This window comes from Felis catus, chromosome B4 (assembly GCF_018350175.1).
Source record: "Felis catus isolate Fca126 chromosome B4, F.catus_Fca126_mat1.0, whole genome shotgun sequence".
Lineage (NCBI taxonomy): Eukaryota > Metazoa > Chordata > Mammalia > Carnivora > Felidae > Felis > Felis catus.
In genome coordinates, this window is record NC_058374.1 from 104,197,604 (window position 1) to 104,212,801 (window position 15,198).

General features: G+C 36.7%; 1 protein-coding gene across 2 annotated transcripts in view; it reads left to right on the forward strand.

Moving 5' to 3' along the window:
- ACSS3 (acyl-CoA synthetase short chain family member 3) overlaps nt 1–15,198 on the forward strand; it is a 157,245-nt gene that overhangs the window by 54,386 nt on the left and 87,661 nt on the right. Inside the window, exons 5-7 of one of the 2 annotated variants that reach the window (XM_011284138.4) lie at nt 3,177–3,317; nt 12,982–13,062; nt 13,144–13,239. In XM_011284138.4, the coding sequence (XP_011282440.3) occupies nt 3,177–3,317; nt 12,982–13,062; nt 13,144–13,239 (318 nt within the window). Of the gene's footprint in view, nt 1–3,176; nt 3,318–9,982; nt 10,174–12,981; nt 13,063–13,143; nt 13,240–15,198 lie in introns of those variants that run through there. The other variant, XM_045062112.1, reaches the window with a different exon arrangement.

The window sequence follows — 15,198 nt, forward strand, 5'->3', positions numbered from 1 at the left end:
TGATCCATGAAGGAAGAAAAAGCAGTATAATACAGAAAATGAATATATTTTACAGTGCTTTTCCTAGTAAATTTGATCTAATGATCACTTTATTTCTATATCCAAGCAAGTGTCAGCAATTTATAGTAGAACCATCTTGGGTTCCTAGCAGTTTAAAATTTTTTGCAGAAGAAAAATTATAAGAGTGCAAAGAATCGTGTAATGTTATGGAACTCTTGAGAGGTTATCTGCAGAAAATGCTTAAATGACAGGATACAAGAAGAGAAAGCATTAAAGCTATGTCACTTTGGTTACCACCTATCAATTCTCATTACCACATTAAATTCCTGTGTAAAGTTTTAGTAGTCTGTGGTTATGAACCACGTCCCTCAATGATTTTAATATTCTTACTGTCTCAAAGAATTTTGAGTTTCTTTCAGATGCCCTCAAGCATATTTTTTTTAAAAAGGCCTGTTGCTGTTAAGTTAAGGAATACAAAGTTAGCAATAAAAGAGGCTTGGGGTATGAGGAGGTTAGAGGAAAGGTAGGAACACATACACACAGGTGTTTCTGTGAGTATGTGTGTGCTAATCGTGTATGTGTGGGACATTCACACATACAGAAAGTCATGAATTTGTAAAGAATTTATGCTATGCCCAAAGCTAAGTACTTTCAAATACTTCTTATTTAATTCTCACAAACGAATGAAGTAGGTGCTATTACTGGTTCCATTTTGCGGATGAAGAAACTGAGTTATGGAGAGGTCATAGCTCAAAGTCACAGCCAATAATTGAGGCCACAATTTGAACTTGGTTTGATGACTTTTACCCAACAAGATATATGCTATTTCTTTTACTTGTTCATATGTTTACATATTCAATAAACATACTGAATATGGGTATGCAAGTTTCCTATTCAGATTTTTCTAATGCACATCTCTTCTCTTTCCTGCTAATAGGTACAGACCCACTGCTCCATCCCTCCCTCCCAAAATGGCATACTTTCCCTTTTTCTTGAGGCTCTTCCCTCTATTTTGACTTATCTTTATTTTATTTTTAAAGCTTATTTCTTTATTGCGAGAGTGAGAGAGCACGTGCATACAAGCAGGGGAGGAGCAGAGAGAGGGAAAAGGAGAGAGAGAGAGAGAGAGAGAGAGAGAGAGAGAGAGAGTGAGTCCCAAGCAGGCTCTACATTGGCAACATGGGCCCTGATTGGGGTTCCATCTCACAAACCCTGAGATCATGACCTGAGCTGAAATCAAGGGTCAGATGCCTAACCGACTGAGCCACCCAGGCGCCCCAACTTGTCTTTATTTTAGATGAGGGCTTTGGATGTCTCCTGTCCTTTATAGTAGGCCTGCTGTTTAGTTAGTAATTAAGCTCAATGGACTGGATTTGCTTTCAGCTTAGAAACACAAATTATGAGGCTCGGTGGTGTGTCTCATTAATCAGGATTGCGTTTTTGCCAAAGGAGGTAAAAACCTGGCTGCCACTCCTAAGCCTCAAGCAGGCAACGACAGAATCAAAGGAATATCACATCAGTCAACTCTGGTGCTCTGCCAATATTACTCTTTAGGAACGATAACGGGACACATCTATGGAAGTAAATGGACAGATGTAGAAGCTAATGCTGATTTTCCCTCTCTTCCTTTTGTCAAATCTTCTTTACATACGCCTGTAGAGGATTTTCTTAGCCTGAAGAAAAACCATTCATTCAAGTCCTCATTGTGTTCATCTGTAAAAATTTTTGTGATCCTCCAATTGACGTTTTTCATTATAGGGTGTGATAATTTTTTTATGGGTCTGTGATTGTAATGTCAGAGGCTTGGTAATTTGAAATTTGTTGTGTTTATCTGATTCATAAAAACAAGTGGAAATATACAACTGGGTTACAGTTAACTATTTTTACTTATCTCTGGTACATTCCAGCTCCATCAGAGTAAGGCTGGAGAAGACAATTGGGCCTTAAACTTCATCTTCATGAAGTTCTGTTCTGATGGTTATCTATTATTATTTATTCACAGAGGCATTTTATTTGTGACATATTTAAGTGTTATTTTGTAAATGTACTCATTTAAATACATGATCATTTTTTACAACCCCGATTAATATATTAAGGACCCTGAAGAATGGAAGTGGCCTGGCTTTTCTAAATCCCTCAGAGTCTCTGGGCTTCACCCAGGGATCACCTGGATGAAATGAATGGTTACATACATTTTAGGTGGTGGATCTTACTAACTCTCACTGAGGAATGTGTAGCCTATACTAGTAAATTCCCCAAATGTAAACTTTCTGGTGTGTCATCTGGAGCTTAGTTAACATTTCAGAAAATAATTAGACATGTACTGAGTCTTAATTCTATTTACATAGCTGTGACCCTCCATTAGAATAATTTTCCCATAAGCCACTTCCCTACTCTTTATCTATCTGGCTTATTTCATTGGCACCATCTTAAATAAAGAGGTCTAATTCTTTTTAAGGTGTCTCTGACTAAATCATGACTATTATCATAAGGTTTATAACACAGAGCTCAGTTCTAGGAACAAAAAAGAAAACAAACATGTCTGCCATATTAATCAATGACTTGTGGGAAAAATTGGGTAGCATTCTAGATATGTCACATACACTCATTAGTTTTCAAAATTAATTTTGTTCTTGAAAAAGCAAAAATAGATTTCTCCTCCACCCTTGAAAATGATTTAATGTTTCCTCATTTGGAAAGATGGCCTCAGTGTTAGTGCTAAGTTGCCCTTATATAAAGAAAAATTTTAATGGGTTAGTTGATACTGTATTATGAAGACTTTAGTTCCAAAGTAAAAGAAGAAAAGTTATAAAAATAGAAACTGGTTTATAAAGTTAATGGTGTATATATGTTTATGGAAAACATGAACCTCTGTTTGTTAAGCTCTGACTGTCGACGAAAACATGACTGCATCACATTGAATTTCTTACATATTTCCTTAGATGTGAATAAAACATGTTCTTTTGTTGAAGCCAACATCAAACTGTTGGACTTTTTAGGAATATTTATTTTAAGTCATGACCTTGAAATATATAGTCTTAAATCTGCTAGTTAGTGCTATATAGGCCTAGATTTCCAATCATATGCTCAGACTAATACAGATTTAGCCAGTCTGCATTGTTCTCCTGACTTAACCTCCTCTGTTCAGTGCATATTCCTGTATACTTTCTGTGCAGGAGACCGTTCCCTTGGCTCCAGGTCGTGACCTTGATTGGGATGAAGAGATGGCCAAAGCACAGTCACATGATTGTGTTCCTGTTCTTTCAGAACATCCGCTGTATATTCTTTACACGTCTGGAACAACAGGGCTGCCGAAGGTATTTGCTCTCTTAAGAATAAGTATCTAGCGGCAGATTTCTTTTGCCCTGAGAATGTTTGATTACTGACTGAAAATGCAACTGTACCTGAAGGATTAGACTTGGATACTTTGTACCTTAAAGCTATGTTATGTTCAAATCTAGAAAAATATTAATTATATTTAATGTCAAATGCTTTGCCCCTATTTCTTCCGAAATTTTCACATACATAAGCAAGCTGCTATTGATTTAGTAACCTATTAAAATGAATAGGTATTTGATCAAACATCAGTTGGTTTAATACAATTTTATAAAACTATATTTTAAATTAAATAGTTTTGTTTTCTAAATTAAGGTGTAACTTTTATAGAGTATGGAATTGATTTTTGATCTAGGGGAATTCAATTCTTTGTTATAAATGCAAGATTGAGAATTGGCCTAGACAGTTTGAACAACAGGCAATTTATCCAGAGTATTGAACTATGTGATTTGTAGCACTGAAGACACTCAAGGATTTTTAAATCTGCTTACCATGAAAGGTGTTTTCACAAAACAAAGTTAGAAGAATCAATATTTTTGCAGGTGTCAGATAAGAAATAAATATCACTTTTGTCTGTATCTCCAAATTATACTGTTTCTTCATACAACTTCATAAAGGCTTGCAATGTCATCTTCCTATTCATTTTTTTTTTTTAGTTTATTTATTTATTTTGAGGGAGAGAGAGAGAGAGAGAGAGTGGGAACAGGGAAGTGTCAGAGAAAGGGAGAGAGAGAGAATCCCAGGCAGGCTTGCACTGTCAGCATGGTGTCTGACATGGGGCTCGAACCCAGGAACTGTGAGATCATGACCTGAGCTGAAATCCAGAGTTGAAGGCTTAACTGACTGAGCTACCCAGGTGCCCATAGTAGGGAGTTCAGTAGTCACTGAATCCTAAAATTTTAGTGGGGGAAGGGGCTTTCACAATCACTCACATCCTGGAGGACAGTGGCCTCTTTATTAATAATTAGATTTCTGTAGCATCAGAGTTCTGAGAATGTAATTTGTTCATAATCATAAAATAGTGATTCCATTAGATTAGTTTTAAAAAGAAAAATTAAGATGTTCCACATCAAACTCACTTGCTTATAAAAAAGGAAATATTTGGTAGGGAGTATATTCTCTCTGAGGACAGAGACCATGTTTTATTACATTTTAGTCTACCATTGTGCTTTTTTTTTTTTTAAGTTCATCTTTATTTATTTTTGAGAGAGAGATAGAGTGAGCAGGGGAAGGGCAGAGAGAAAGGGAGACAGAATCCCAAGCAGGCTCCGCGTGGTCAGCCCAGAGCCCAGTTGTGGGGCTCGAACTCACGAACCGTCAGATCATGACTTGAGCTGAAATCAAGAATCAAGACGCTTAACCAACTGAGCCATTCAGGTGCCCCACTACCATTGTGCTTTGTATGTAGTTTGGTGCTTAATAAATTTTTGTTGCATGCATAAAAAAAACAAATTTGTGTCATTGTGGAATCAATCCCTTATGATTTTTTTCACAACTCTGGTCATCTGAAAAATAAATATTCCTTCATATTGATGACTTGTTCAAGCAGTCCAAATGATCTTCTGGACCCTAACTTTAACCTCCCACCTTTTGCAATTCCGCATTATGCACCAGCTGCATAGAGTCTAACTGGATGTGTGGCTGTAAAATAAAATGGGATCCACCAAGTTATAATCTAATAGAAAAGTTCAACATGAAAGGGAATCCCTGACCCTGAAAACATAGTATAACCTAACCGAATAAAAAAGAACCCTCCAAAAATCACTTTAGCTCCTATTAGCCTGAAGGGTTCTTATAAAAACAGTTGTGCCACTTCAAGATTTTAAGTTACCCTGAATTTCACTTGGTCTGGATGGGGATGTCTATGGCAGGAATGGAAGAGCTTGTTAGAGACTCAAACCTGACTCAGCCAGTGTGGTAGAGATGAAAGTAACATACAGAGCATCAAATCTGAAAAATGGCGGTTCCAAATAAGGAAGGATCCTAGCTTTTCCAGGTGTTGTTCGGGTCAGGAAGTCCTCTCCCGGCGATGCCCAAACTGAAGATCATTTGAAGTTTCAGTCATTCTCATTTACTTCCTTATGTACCATCCTAAAGATAATCTCCCTTCACTAAATTGGAGAAGGCTTTAATTGTGTGGAGGTCTCTATTTATGTCAAATTCAACTCCATTCAATATACGTGTATTGAGTGTTCATTCTGTGCTAAAAGATATGAGTGAACCACAGTCCCTTCAGTCTAATGGATTGAAATATTCATGAACACAGGTAGGCGAGGTAGACTGTTATCCCTGCACTATTCCTCTCTCGGAAAAGATGAGATTGAATGGTATCTGAAGGATTCCATTCAACAAATTCAACAAATATTACTGAGCACCCAAGTATGTGTTTGGTTACCTTTTTAAAAGTTTAAAAGTTTATCTTCTATAGCCAGGACACATAAACAAAGAGCTATTTAATATGTGGAAAGTGTTATGAAGAAAAAAATAAAGCAGGGTAATCGGACCGAGTGGTGGGAAAAGTGGGAGAGCTGTTCTAAGAAAGCTCTTATAAGGTGGTTTTTGAAGGATAAATAAAACGTCTTCATAGAGTGGCATCCTAGAGAGGAGGGCACTGTAGGCAGAGAGGGTCAGCATAAGCAAAGGCAGGAGTGTGCAAGAAAGTTTCCAGGATGGCTATTGCATGTGGTACTAATGAGGAGGATAAATGGTTAGATACATAGGCAAGGGCCAGACTCTTAGCATTTAGCCAAGAAGTTTAGGCTATATTCTGTATGGAAGGGACAGAGGGCACTAATGCTTTTTAGGCAGGAGAGAAAAATATGAAGGGTGGTAAATCCTTGCAACATTCTGTTGGAAAAATAAGCAAGTACACACAATAGAGGCAAGAAGATTCGTTTCCAGGCTGTTTTAATTTAGGACTTTACTTAAGATAGCACATTTAATAAAGAGAAATCAGATCTGGTTCAAAGATAGGCGTGAGGCAGAGGACAGGTCCAAGACTCAAAACTGAGAACCCAGGCAGATGGTTTTGAGTATTTGCCAAATAGAAACACAGGATGTGGTTTGGGGCTGGGGGAAGCTGAGAGTTTTTGAACATACTGAGTATAATGCATCTTGGACCGAGTATGATGCATCCTCAGATGCATACCGAGTATGATGCAACATGGAGATGCCTAACCAGAGGTTGGAGATGGAGGTCTGGGTCCTAGAAGTGCATCTGGGTTGGGAGGTAGACCTTTGTGGGTCATCAGCTCTGGTGTTTAAAGCATGGTGGTGAGTAGGTTTTGCAAAGTGGGACATGCAGAATGGCAAGAAAAGTAGTCATCTCTCAAGGTCCCTCAGAAATCCTTCCTTCATTCCTCTAGTGCATTTTAGAATTCCAGTTGCATTGAAATTATACATTGTCAACAAACCTTTAGGTCACTTATTTTATTCTACCTTATGGATACCAGTTTTTATTTGCTTATCTTCATAATGTTGCATATTCTCAGAAGTCAGAATATATTTCATGTATCTTTGAATCCACTATGTCACTAACCTAAAAACTGGGCCATGGTAAATTCTCAGAAAATTTGTTAAATGATCTTTGACTTCTTGAGTTAGTTCCCAGACTCCTCTTTATTCAGAAGATTCTCATTTCACTTCTGGTAGGTATAATCAGGCTTAATGGGATCTGAAATTTTAATACTTGTATTTCTAGAATAGAAGTACAGGAAAGATGAGCACACATACATTCATGAAGCATTTAAATAATTTTAATGTCATCATACAATTTGTTCTCTCAATCTTTGGCCTTCATGAGGAAAAATAATGTTCTGGGCCCATAAAAATATTCTGCTTAAAAATACTTTTCATAAGCACATATAAGGCACACATAAGGCAATCTGTTCTTTGGTTAGAAGTTGAAGATCTATTTAGGACATATTTGCATCTCTGCATCTGCCAGCCCAGGATTTGTCAGGTTGCTGTATGAGAGGTTAATCTGTAAATATTCTAGCAACCACAACTGAGCGACTTTGCATACATTTCTGCAATGTTGTGGGCTTCTGTCCTGTTTAGTCTGGGTGACTGTATTCAAGATACTTCAAAGTACTGCACAGTGGAAGAATTCTGCATCTGGATGCAGGGGCGTCCTTTTGGGAAGGGGAGATTTAGTGATGATAATACTTCTCTGCTTCCAGCTTGATATCATGAAGGGACAGTGATAATTACACACACACACACACACACACACACACACACACACACACACACACACAAAACAAAGTCCAGTGCCAAAACAGAAAAGGCGAACAAGAGAATAGGGGGGAAAAAGACAAGGATTGAAAGGAAAGCATGCGAGGGCATGATGCTAAGTGAAAGAAGCCAGACACAGAGAGAGAAATACCATATGAATTCACTTCTATGTGGCATCTAAGAAAACAAACCAGAAACAGACCTATGAATAAAGAGGACAATCTGATAGCTGGCAGAGGAGAGGGGCTGGAGAGATGGGCAAAATAGGGGAAGGGAATAAAGAGGCGCAATCTTAACAGCTAAAAAATGAAGAAAAAAACCACAGAGATACAATGTACAAACTATAAGGAATATAGTTAATATGTAACAACTTTGTATGGTGATAGAAAGTAGCTAGATTTATCATGGTGACCACTCCTAATGGATATAAATGTTGAATCACTATGTTGTACACCTGAAATAATAGAATATTGTATGTCAACCACACTTCAGGAAAAGAGGAAAGAAAGAAAGAAAGAAAAAGAGAGAGGGAGAGAGGGAGGGAGGGAGGGAGGGAGGGAGGAAGGAAGGAAGGAAGGAAGGAAGGAAAGAAGGAAGGAAGGAAGGAAGAAGGAAGGAAGGAAGGAAGGACAGGAAAGAAAGACATGACAAGAAGGTGGAAGGCCTTTTGTCCTGATGTGCATTTACACAATTTATGTCACTTTTATTCCCACATGTTGGGTGACATTCATATTTCTTACCCTAGAACAAAAAATAGGAGAAATACGAATAAAAAGCAGTGAACTTTTTTTCTTATCTGTGGTACAATTCTTGCAGTTAAGACGCTGAACTTGCTATACCTTTGCCCCTTCTATCACAGTTGTTCAGATCGATAAAAAATTATATTGCTGCTAAAGTATTCTCCATAGAGGTTGCTTCAGAGTCATCCAAAAACCTGTAGCAACAGATTTCATGTTGGATGAACTAACCCAAAAGGAGTCGTTCTATTCCCACCAGTATGATTCACTCAGTTCTACAAGTTTCAGAGCTTTCTCCTGAACAAAGAAGACGGTTATATTTTTCTTACATGTGATTATTCACTCAACTGTTCATGTATTGAATCGGTCAAGAAATGTATTCCATGCCTACTCCATGGCAGTTACTGTGCTAAAGATGAAGAGGGTTCTCCTCATAGCGCGCTCATGGTTGGGGGGAGACGCATCACAGTGTCAGGTTGCCATCCGGAGGAGGTTTGCAGACCCTGGGGACAAGGAACAAGACAGGAGAGACCATTACTTAACACAGACTGTGGCACTGGGGACAGCTTCTAGAAGAGGTGACACTTTCATGATGTCTTTAAGTACTTGCGTGATGAAGTAGGAGCTAACCAGGTTCAGGAAAGAGGTGGGGATGGGGTTCATTCTAGAAAGAGGGGCTGTCATCTGTAAAGCCATTGGAAGAACACAACTACTGTTGGTCTATTGGATTTCTTTTAAGTAATCAGAAGCACACCTCTTATTTCTCAGTGAACTGACCCCAGCTATCATCTGGTGATGGCTTTCTTTTATTTACGTAAAATACTCATTTATCCTTTCTTCTTGTTCTGTTTTTTACTCAACTTGTCGGGCCAAATTGAAACACACATGCACACACACACACGTTTACATATGTATGTATGGATAAATACATATCTCATGTATGTAAATATGCATATCTCTTTTGTATAAACCTTGTTACACAGTAGGAGGACAGAGGGGCTCAACTTAGAAAGTATGAAGTTTTGTTGAGTACTCCAGACTTCTCTTACCTGATTTTTGAGATTTGCTTTTCAGATTTTTATAGATCAATTAAAAAAAATAGGATGTAGAATTCCAAGCTCCTAATCTTACCACACTCCTCGGTCTTCTCCTTTTGATAAAACCCATATTGTTTTGTATTTTTCTTAAGTTGTGGCAACCAACACTGCATACCACACTTGATACTGACATGTTTTCTGTTTTCTTATGTTTCACTTTAATGGCCCCATTTATGACGTTTTGTGGCTTTCCTTGTTTTCATAGGCAGCTCATTAAGCTGGAAATCATAAAGAATACCTGTGATGACTCTGTGGTCCTATTCTTGGGCGACTTAATAACCAGAGTTTTATTTTACCTGTATGGATTGAAGTTTAAAATGCCATCACTTAAAAATTGTTGTTGTTGTTTTGTTTGTTTTAAAGAGCACTTTCATATTGCCCCCCTTTTGCATTTTTGAAAAAGTTTATTTACTTATTTTGAGAGAGTGCATGTGGGGCAGAGTGAGAGAGAGAGAGAGAGAGAGAGAGAGAGAGAGAGAGAGAGAGAGAGAGAGAGAGAGAGAATGAATCCCAAGCAGGCTCCAGGCTGTCAGCGCAGAGCCCAACGCGGAACTCAATTTCACGAACTGTGAGATCATGACCTGAGACAAGATCAACAGTCAGATGCTTAACCAATGAGTCATCCAGACACCCCTCCTTTAGCATTTTTGAGATAGAATTCACTTTCTCATCTTTATACAGGATGCTATTCCCACCCGGAAGTCTTTTAAGCTCTCCAGAAGACTTTAAGTGTTACGGCTAATACTCCAAACCAGAACAGTATATTGGTAGGTTCCAGGGATTTTCTGACAATATATTAATTCATCTAATGGTTTTACTTTCAGGTAGATAGAGTGTAAGTACATAAAAAGAGTAGTAACAGAGACTCAAGAAAGTAAAATGCAGCATGCTTGTGTTTGATACTGGGTAAGAATTTTTAATCTCATACTCAAGATTTCAAATATATTCTTAAGTAGTTTTCAGTTCCTGATTAATTTTGAATATTAGAATATAATGATTTGATTTTTGAACATGATTTATGTGTTTTTAGAGGCTGAACAGAGTTTCTCTTTTGCATTTTAATCATTACCTGGAAAATGTGATTACAAACAAAACAAGAAATGCTTTAGCACCTTATTTTCAGTCACATATTTAATATTATAATAAAGGCATTCTCTTTTTAAACTGAATCTTTCAATTTTTTTTACTTTCAAACTTTTTATGAAAGATCTAATGGAGAGTATGAAATTATGCTGCTTTTTTTTTTCTACATCATCTCAAATACTCAGAAAATTGAAAACATCACCCAATACTTTGGAGGCAAGGCCAAACCTCAGATTTCTTATCTAGATTAATGAATGGTAAAATGATACTTGACAGAAATTTTTATCCTTATTCTTAAAAAAATAAAAACAAGTGGATCAAAACTAATGAAAAACAGACGTCACAGCTTTTCTCTCTATTAGCTGCATTTAAATTGTTTTTAATGAGAATCTTTGATGGCAACCTTTAATTGTTTTGACATTTCTGCCTTTTGGGCAGTATTAGCACAGGGAAAAATAAAAAGCAGTAATTGCTAGAACTAAGGAACTAATTTTGCTAATAGGATACAAAATTCAATTGTAAATACTTTATGATTTTAAATGTGTGGTGTTTTTTTTTTTTTTTTAATGCCTGGCCTCATTTTTAAGTCTCACTTTTGTGGCATCAATTGGATTTAAATATCCACTATTTTATGGGCAAAGCAACAATGGTAAATATTCTTTAAAGAAGGGTAAAGGGTAAGTCCATTTGTGAGGTAAATAGGAATTTGATAACCTATTCCTTTAAATTATCTTTTTCACTTTACAAATGAGTGACTTCTTGTTTATATTTTTTCTAGCCTTTTCTTCCTTTTTCACTTCCAGTTGATTCATTTTATCCTCTGCACCATAAATTTACCCAGTTATAATAATATTTAGAATTACTGATAACGAGCTCTAAATGCAAGGACAAGTAGATGGAGAGAAAATTCTAAAACATTTTAAATGAAATCATTACTGACATTAATTTTCACTGTCTACCATAGTATATGGCTAACATCTATGAAAAGAAGCTTCACTTTTTCTTCTCTACACAATGAATAAAATTTTTCAGAAAAAAAAAGTGTTTGCAAGTTGATTCATGTCAAACTACTCGAGGAATTGAATCATAAGAAAAGATCTCAATGGAACAAACCAATAAGCAAAGTTCATGGAAGATGGCACAGAATATACTGGGAAAAGAGCTTACCTGGGAAAAGGCACATGTGAAACCCCCTTGCAGGAGGCTAAGGTTTCTAATACGCGATGGTGATCAAGAGAACCAGCTGTTTGCTGACCACATTGTACAACTTGGAAAGTAGCTGTCAAATGCCTGCATGTGACATTTGCTGAGAGACCAGGTGTTTTTCTGGTAGATAAAATGTGTTCCTCAGCTTGATACCTATGTTTTATCGGTGCCTGCAGAGAGCAGCAATTTTAGTAACTAATGGAAAGTCGATTTGTTTTTCATTTCTCTGATTCACGTACGTACGTTAAAGCTGCAGAGTTATGCCAAAAAGTCCCAACCTTAGTACATTTCTTAATTCCGGCCATGTTTGCCTTTAGGTAAAATATTAGGTAAATTATTTTCTGTATGCAGTAATAATAATTGTTCTACTAAAGGATGTTTCAAAATACATGTGAGTGGAATACAGCTTTACTTTTTCACTAGCTCATTCTGAATATTCACATGGTTAAGCCTTTTCAAGCCAATGATTGTTAATGTTTGTAATGAAGCAATAAATAAAATTATTAAATTTACCATCAGTTTTTATTTGTGGTGACTCTTGTGCCAGTCTTCAAATATTAATCTTGTATTAAATTTGAATACGTTCAGTATCATGGGTAGCTGCTAGAAACTGATTCATGAGAGCTGCGGCACTGTGATGTAACAATCCCTACTTTTGCCCCAACTGTAATATAAGGCAAGTCTGTGAGCCTTAGATCCAACTCATGAGGTGAGGACTGATTTGTTGGAATTCTAGAATTCATCGTTAAAGAATTGTTCAGCTCTAATACTGTGCTAGCACAATCCCTAGTGTAGCATTGTAACGAGGCTCCAGTTAGAATATGACTTTGCTTCTTCTAAGCATCCTATTAATATTCAATCATATAATGGAATAGCCATCCTTATGTTAGTCTGTCTGAAGAGCACAGCTACCTTTGATTTTTCTGTATACACCATTTGAGAATTTCCATTTTCATTCTGGAAATATGCCTGCAAATGTAATGTTAATTTATGTCACCACTGGAAAAAAAATTTTTATTGCATGTAATTCTGTGAAGTCGTAAGTTTTCTTTAGGAAGTCAAGAATGGTCTGTGAGAATGGATTCTACAAGTGAACTGATGTGGACATTATTAATGGGGGAACCAAATAAATATTGAAGTAAATACAATTGGATGAAAACCAAATACGTACTTTTATAGAATATAAAAGACTTTAAACAGGAACTTTTTGAGATGGATAGTGTGAAGGCAGAGAATCTTTTAACACATCGTTTATTGATGTTAACCTCATGTTTTCTCTCTTTTAGGGTGTGGTTAGACCCACTGGGGGATATGCTGTGATGCTAAACTGGACAATGTCTTCTATATATGGACTTAAACCTGGAGAGGTAATCATGGTTTTAAATTCATGTTACAGGAACATTTCTCTGATGAACGTGTATGTATTTTATTACCTTCTTATTTTTTAGGTGTGGTGGGCAGCCTCTGACTTAGGCTGGGTTGTTGGACATTCCTATATCTGTTATGGACCTCTTCTACATGGGAACACAACAGTTTTATATGAGGTAATAAGATTAAATTAATACCATCTAAACAATTTTTTTAACTGAAGGTTTTAAAGAAGTGGTTTCTAAGTGGGAACCGAAAAATTTGGATTTGGGGCATGACACTTTTTTATATCTTCTTCCAGTTAAAAATAGGATATCAAAAGAGAATGGAATACAGAAAACAATAGCCAGCTATTAAAATTGTGCTGAACAAAACCAGCAAAAATTATATTTTGAAAAACATATACTCATCAGCTTGATGTCTATCCCTAACGGATTTCTAGAAAGTAGTATACAAAGGCATTGCAATAAAATAAATGTTTTTTTTAAATAAGGATTCTCTTTGAAGTAAACAAATTAAGCCTCAACACTGAATCCCTATTATGAATTATGGTGTTAGTAACATACACATAACAGAGTTGAAGGTGCCATTGTAAGTATTTATATTTAGAAATATAAGCTGCCTTTAGAACTGAAGAACATACAATTCTTGTGCATTTACCATTGGCCTTTTATTACTTCTTGAGTTTATTTGAAACATGATTTTAATACTATGAAAGGGGTTTGGTGGTTTTTTTTTTTTTTTTTGGAATGATGTACTCAAGAGGAATGTAGATGCTTTATAAATATTTTTGTGTAAAGGAGTGAATGTAATAGCTACATTCTTAAACCTTTTATCTGAATTCTGGTTTCCTTCATACCAAGTGTAAATATCTTCAATTCTTTCTGATAACAAAACAAAGCTTTTTAGACCTTTGCCCACTTCTAGCTATCCCATCTTTATTTTCTTCTCCACTAAACTCCTTGAGAAAAAAATACCCAGTTCACACTGTGTGAATTTCATATTCTTCTAGTTCCTCTTTATCCCACTGTGGTCCAATTTTTATCCACATGACTTCATAGAAGCTGCTGCAGCAGAGGTCAACAGTGACTTCTTAACTGACCAAGTCAAAAGGTCTTCAATCTGATTTAATTTTCACTCTTTTAGTGCATCAACCGTGCTATTTGCTGCAAGTAATTATTTCTCCTCTTGAGCTCCCTGCCCTTTTGCTATTTGTTCAGGCTGTTTCTTTTGCCTGGCATGACTTTTCCTGTGTCTTTCCTTCCCTTCCAATCTTGAAGACTCTGCTTAGACGTTATCATCTCTCCAAAGTTTCCTCTTATATTCTTTGGTTTTGTTTAGGGCCCTTTCCATGGTTCCATTGCCCCCTGAGCACATGTCTATCACTGAGCACTGAGCTGAGCACACTGGTTTGCTTTGTCTGTTTGTATCCAGTAGAGTGTGAGATCTTCAAAAACCAGTCTCCCAGCACAGTGTGTAGCACACACTGAACACTCAATAAATGCTCATGGAACTAAATTGAGCTCCACTCCTTTGTTCTCCTCCTACCTCTCAAGACAGCTTGTCCTCCTTTTCCTCTCTTGGTTTCCCTTACTTTGGTCCTAAACACTGGAGGTTAGAAGGGTCTTATTCCTAACCTTCGTTTCTCATCAGATATATATGTTTTGTAATCTCCATGCAGTTGGATTTGAGTAGTACAAACTAAACCAAGGCTTCTGTCTACTCTTGTCTATATCAGATCTTCCTGCTGAGCACCAACTTATTGTTAGACCATCTTTGGATGGTCTATACACATCTTATGCTCAAGATGACAACCTGAACTCGCCATCTCCATTCTTCCCCGCAAAACACATTTCTTTCCATGTACTCTACAATGTTAATTTGACCTGCACTTACTCAGTTATCCAAACTAAGAATCAAGGAGTGATTCTAATTTCATTATCCTTACATATCACACCCTATTGGTCATTACATTTTGTTGAGTTTATATTTTAGTACCTATCAAGAGTATCCTCTTTTCCATGCCTCCTGCCATATATTCAAAGTTGATATTCAGCTGCTATGCATATGTATGTTGTTGACTGGTGTGTGTTCTGTGTTTGACTTCTGATTTGACTCGTGCCTATGCTTTGCAG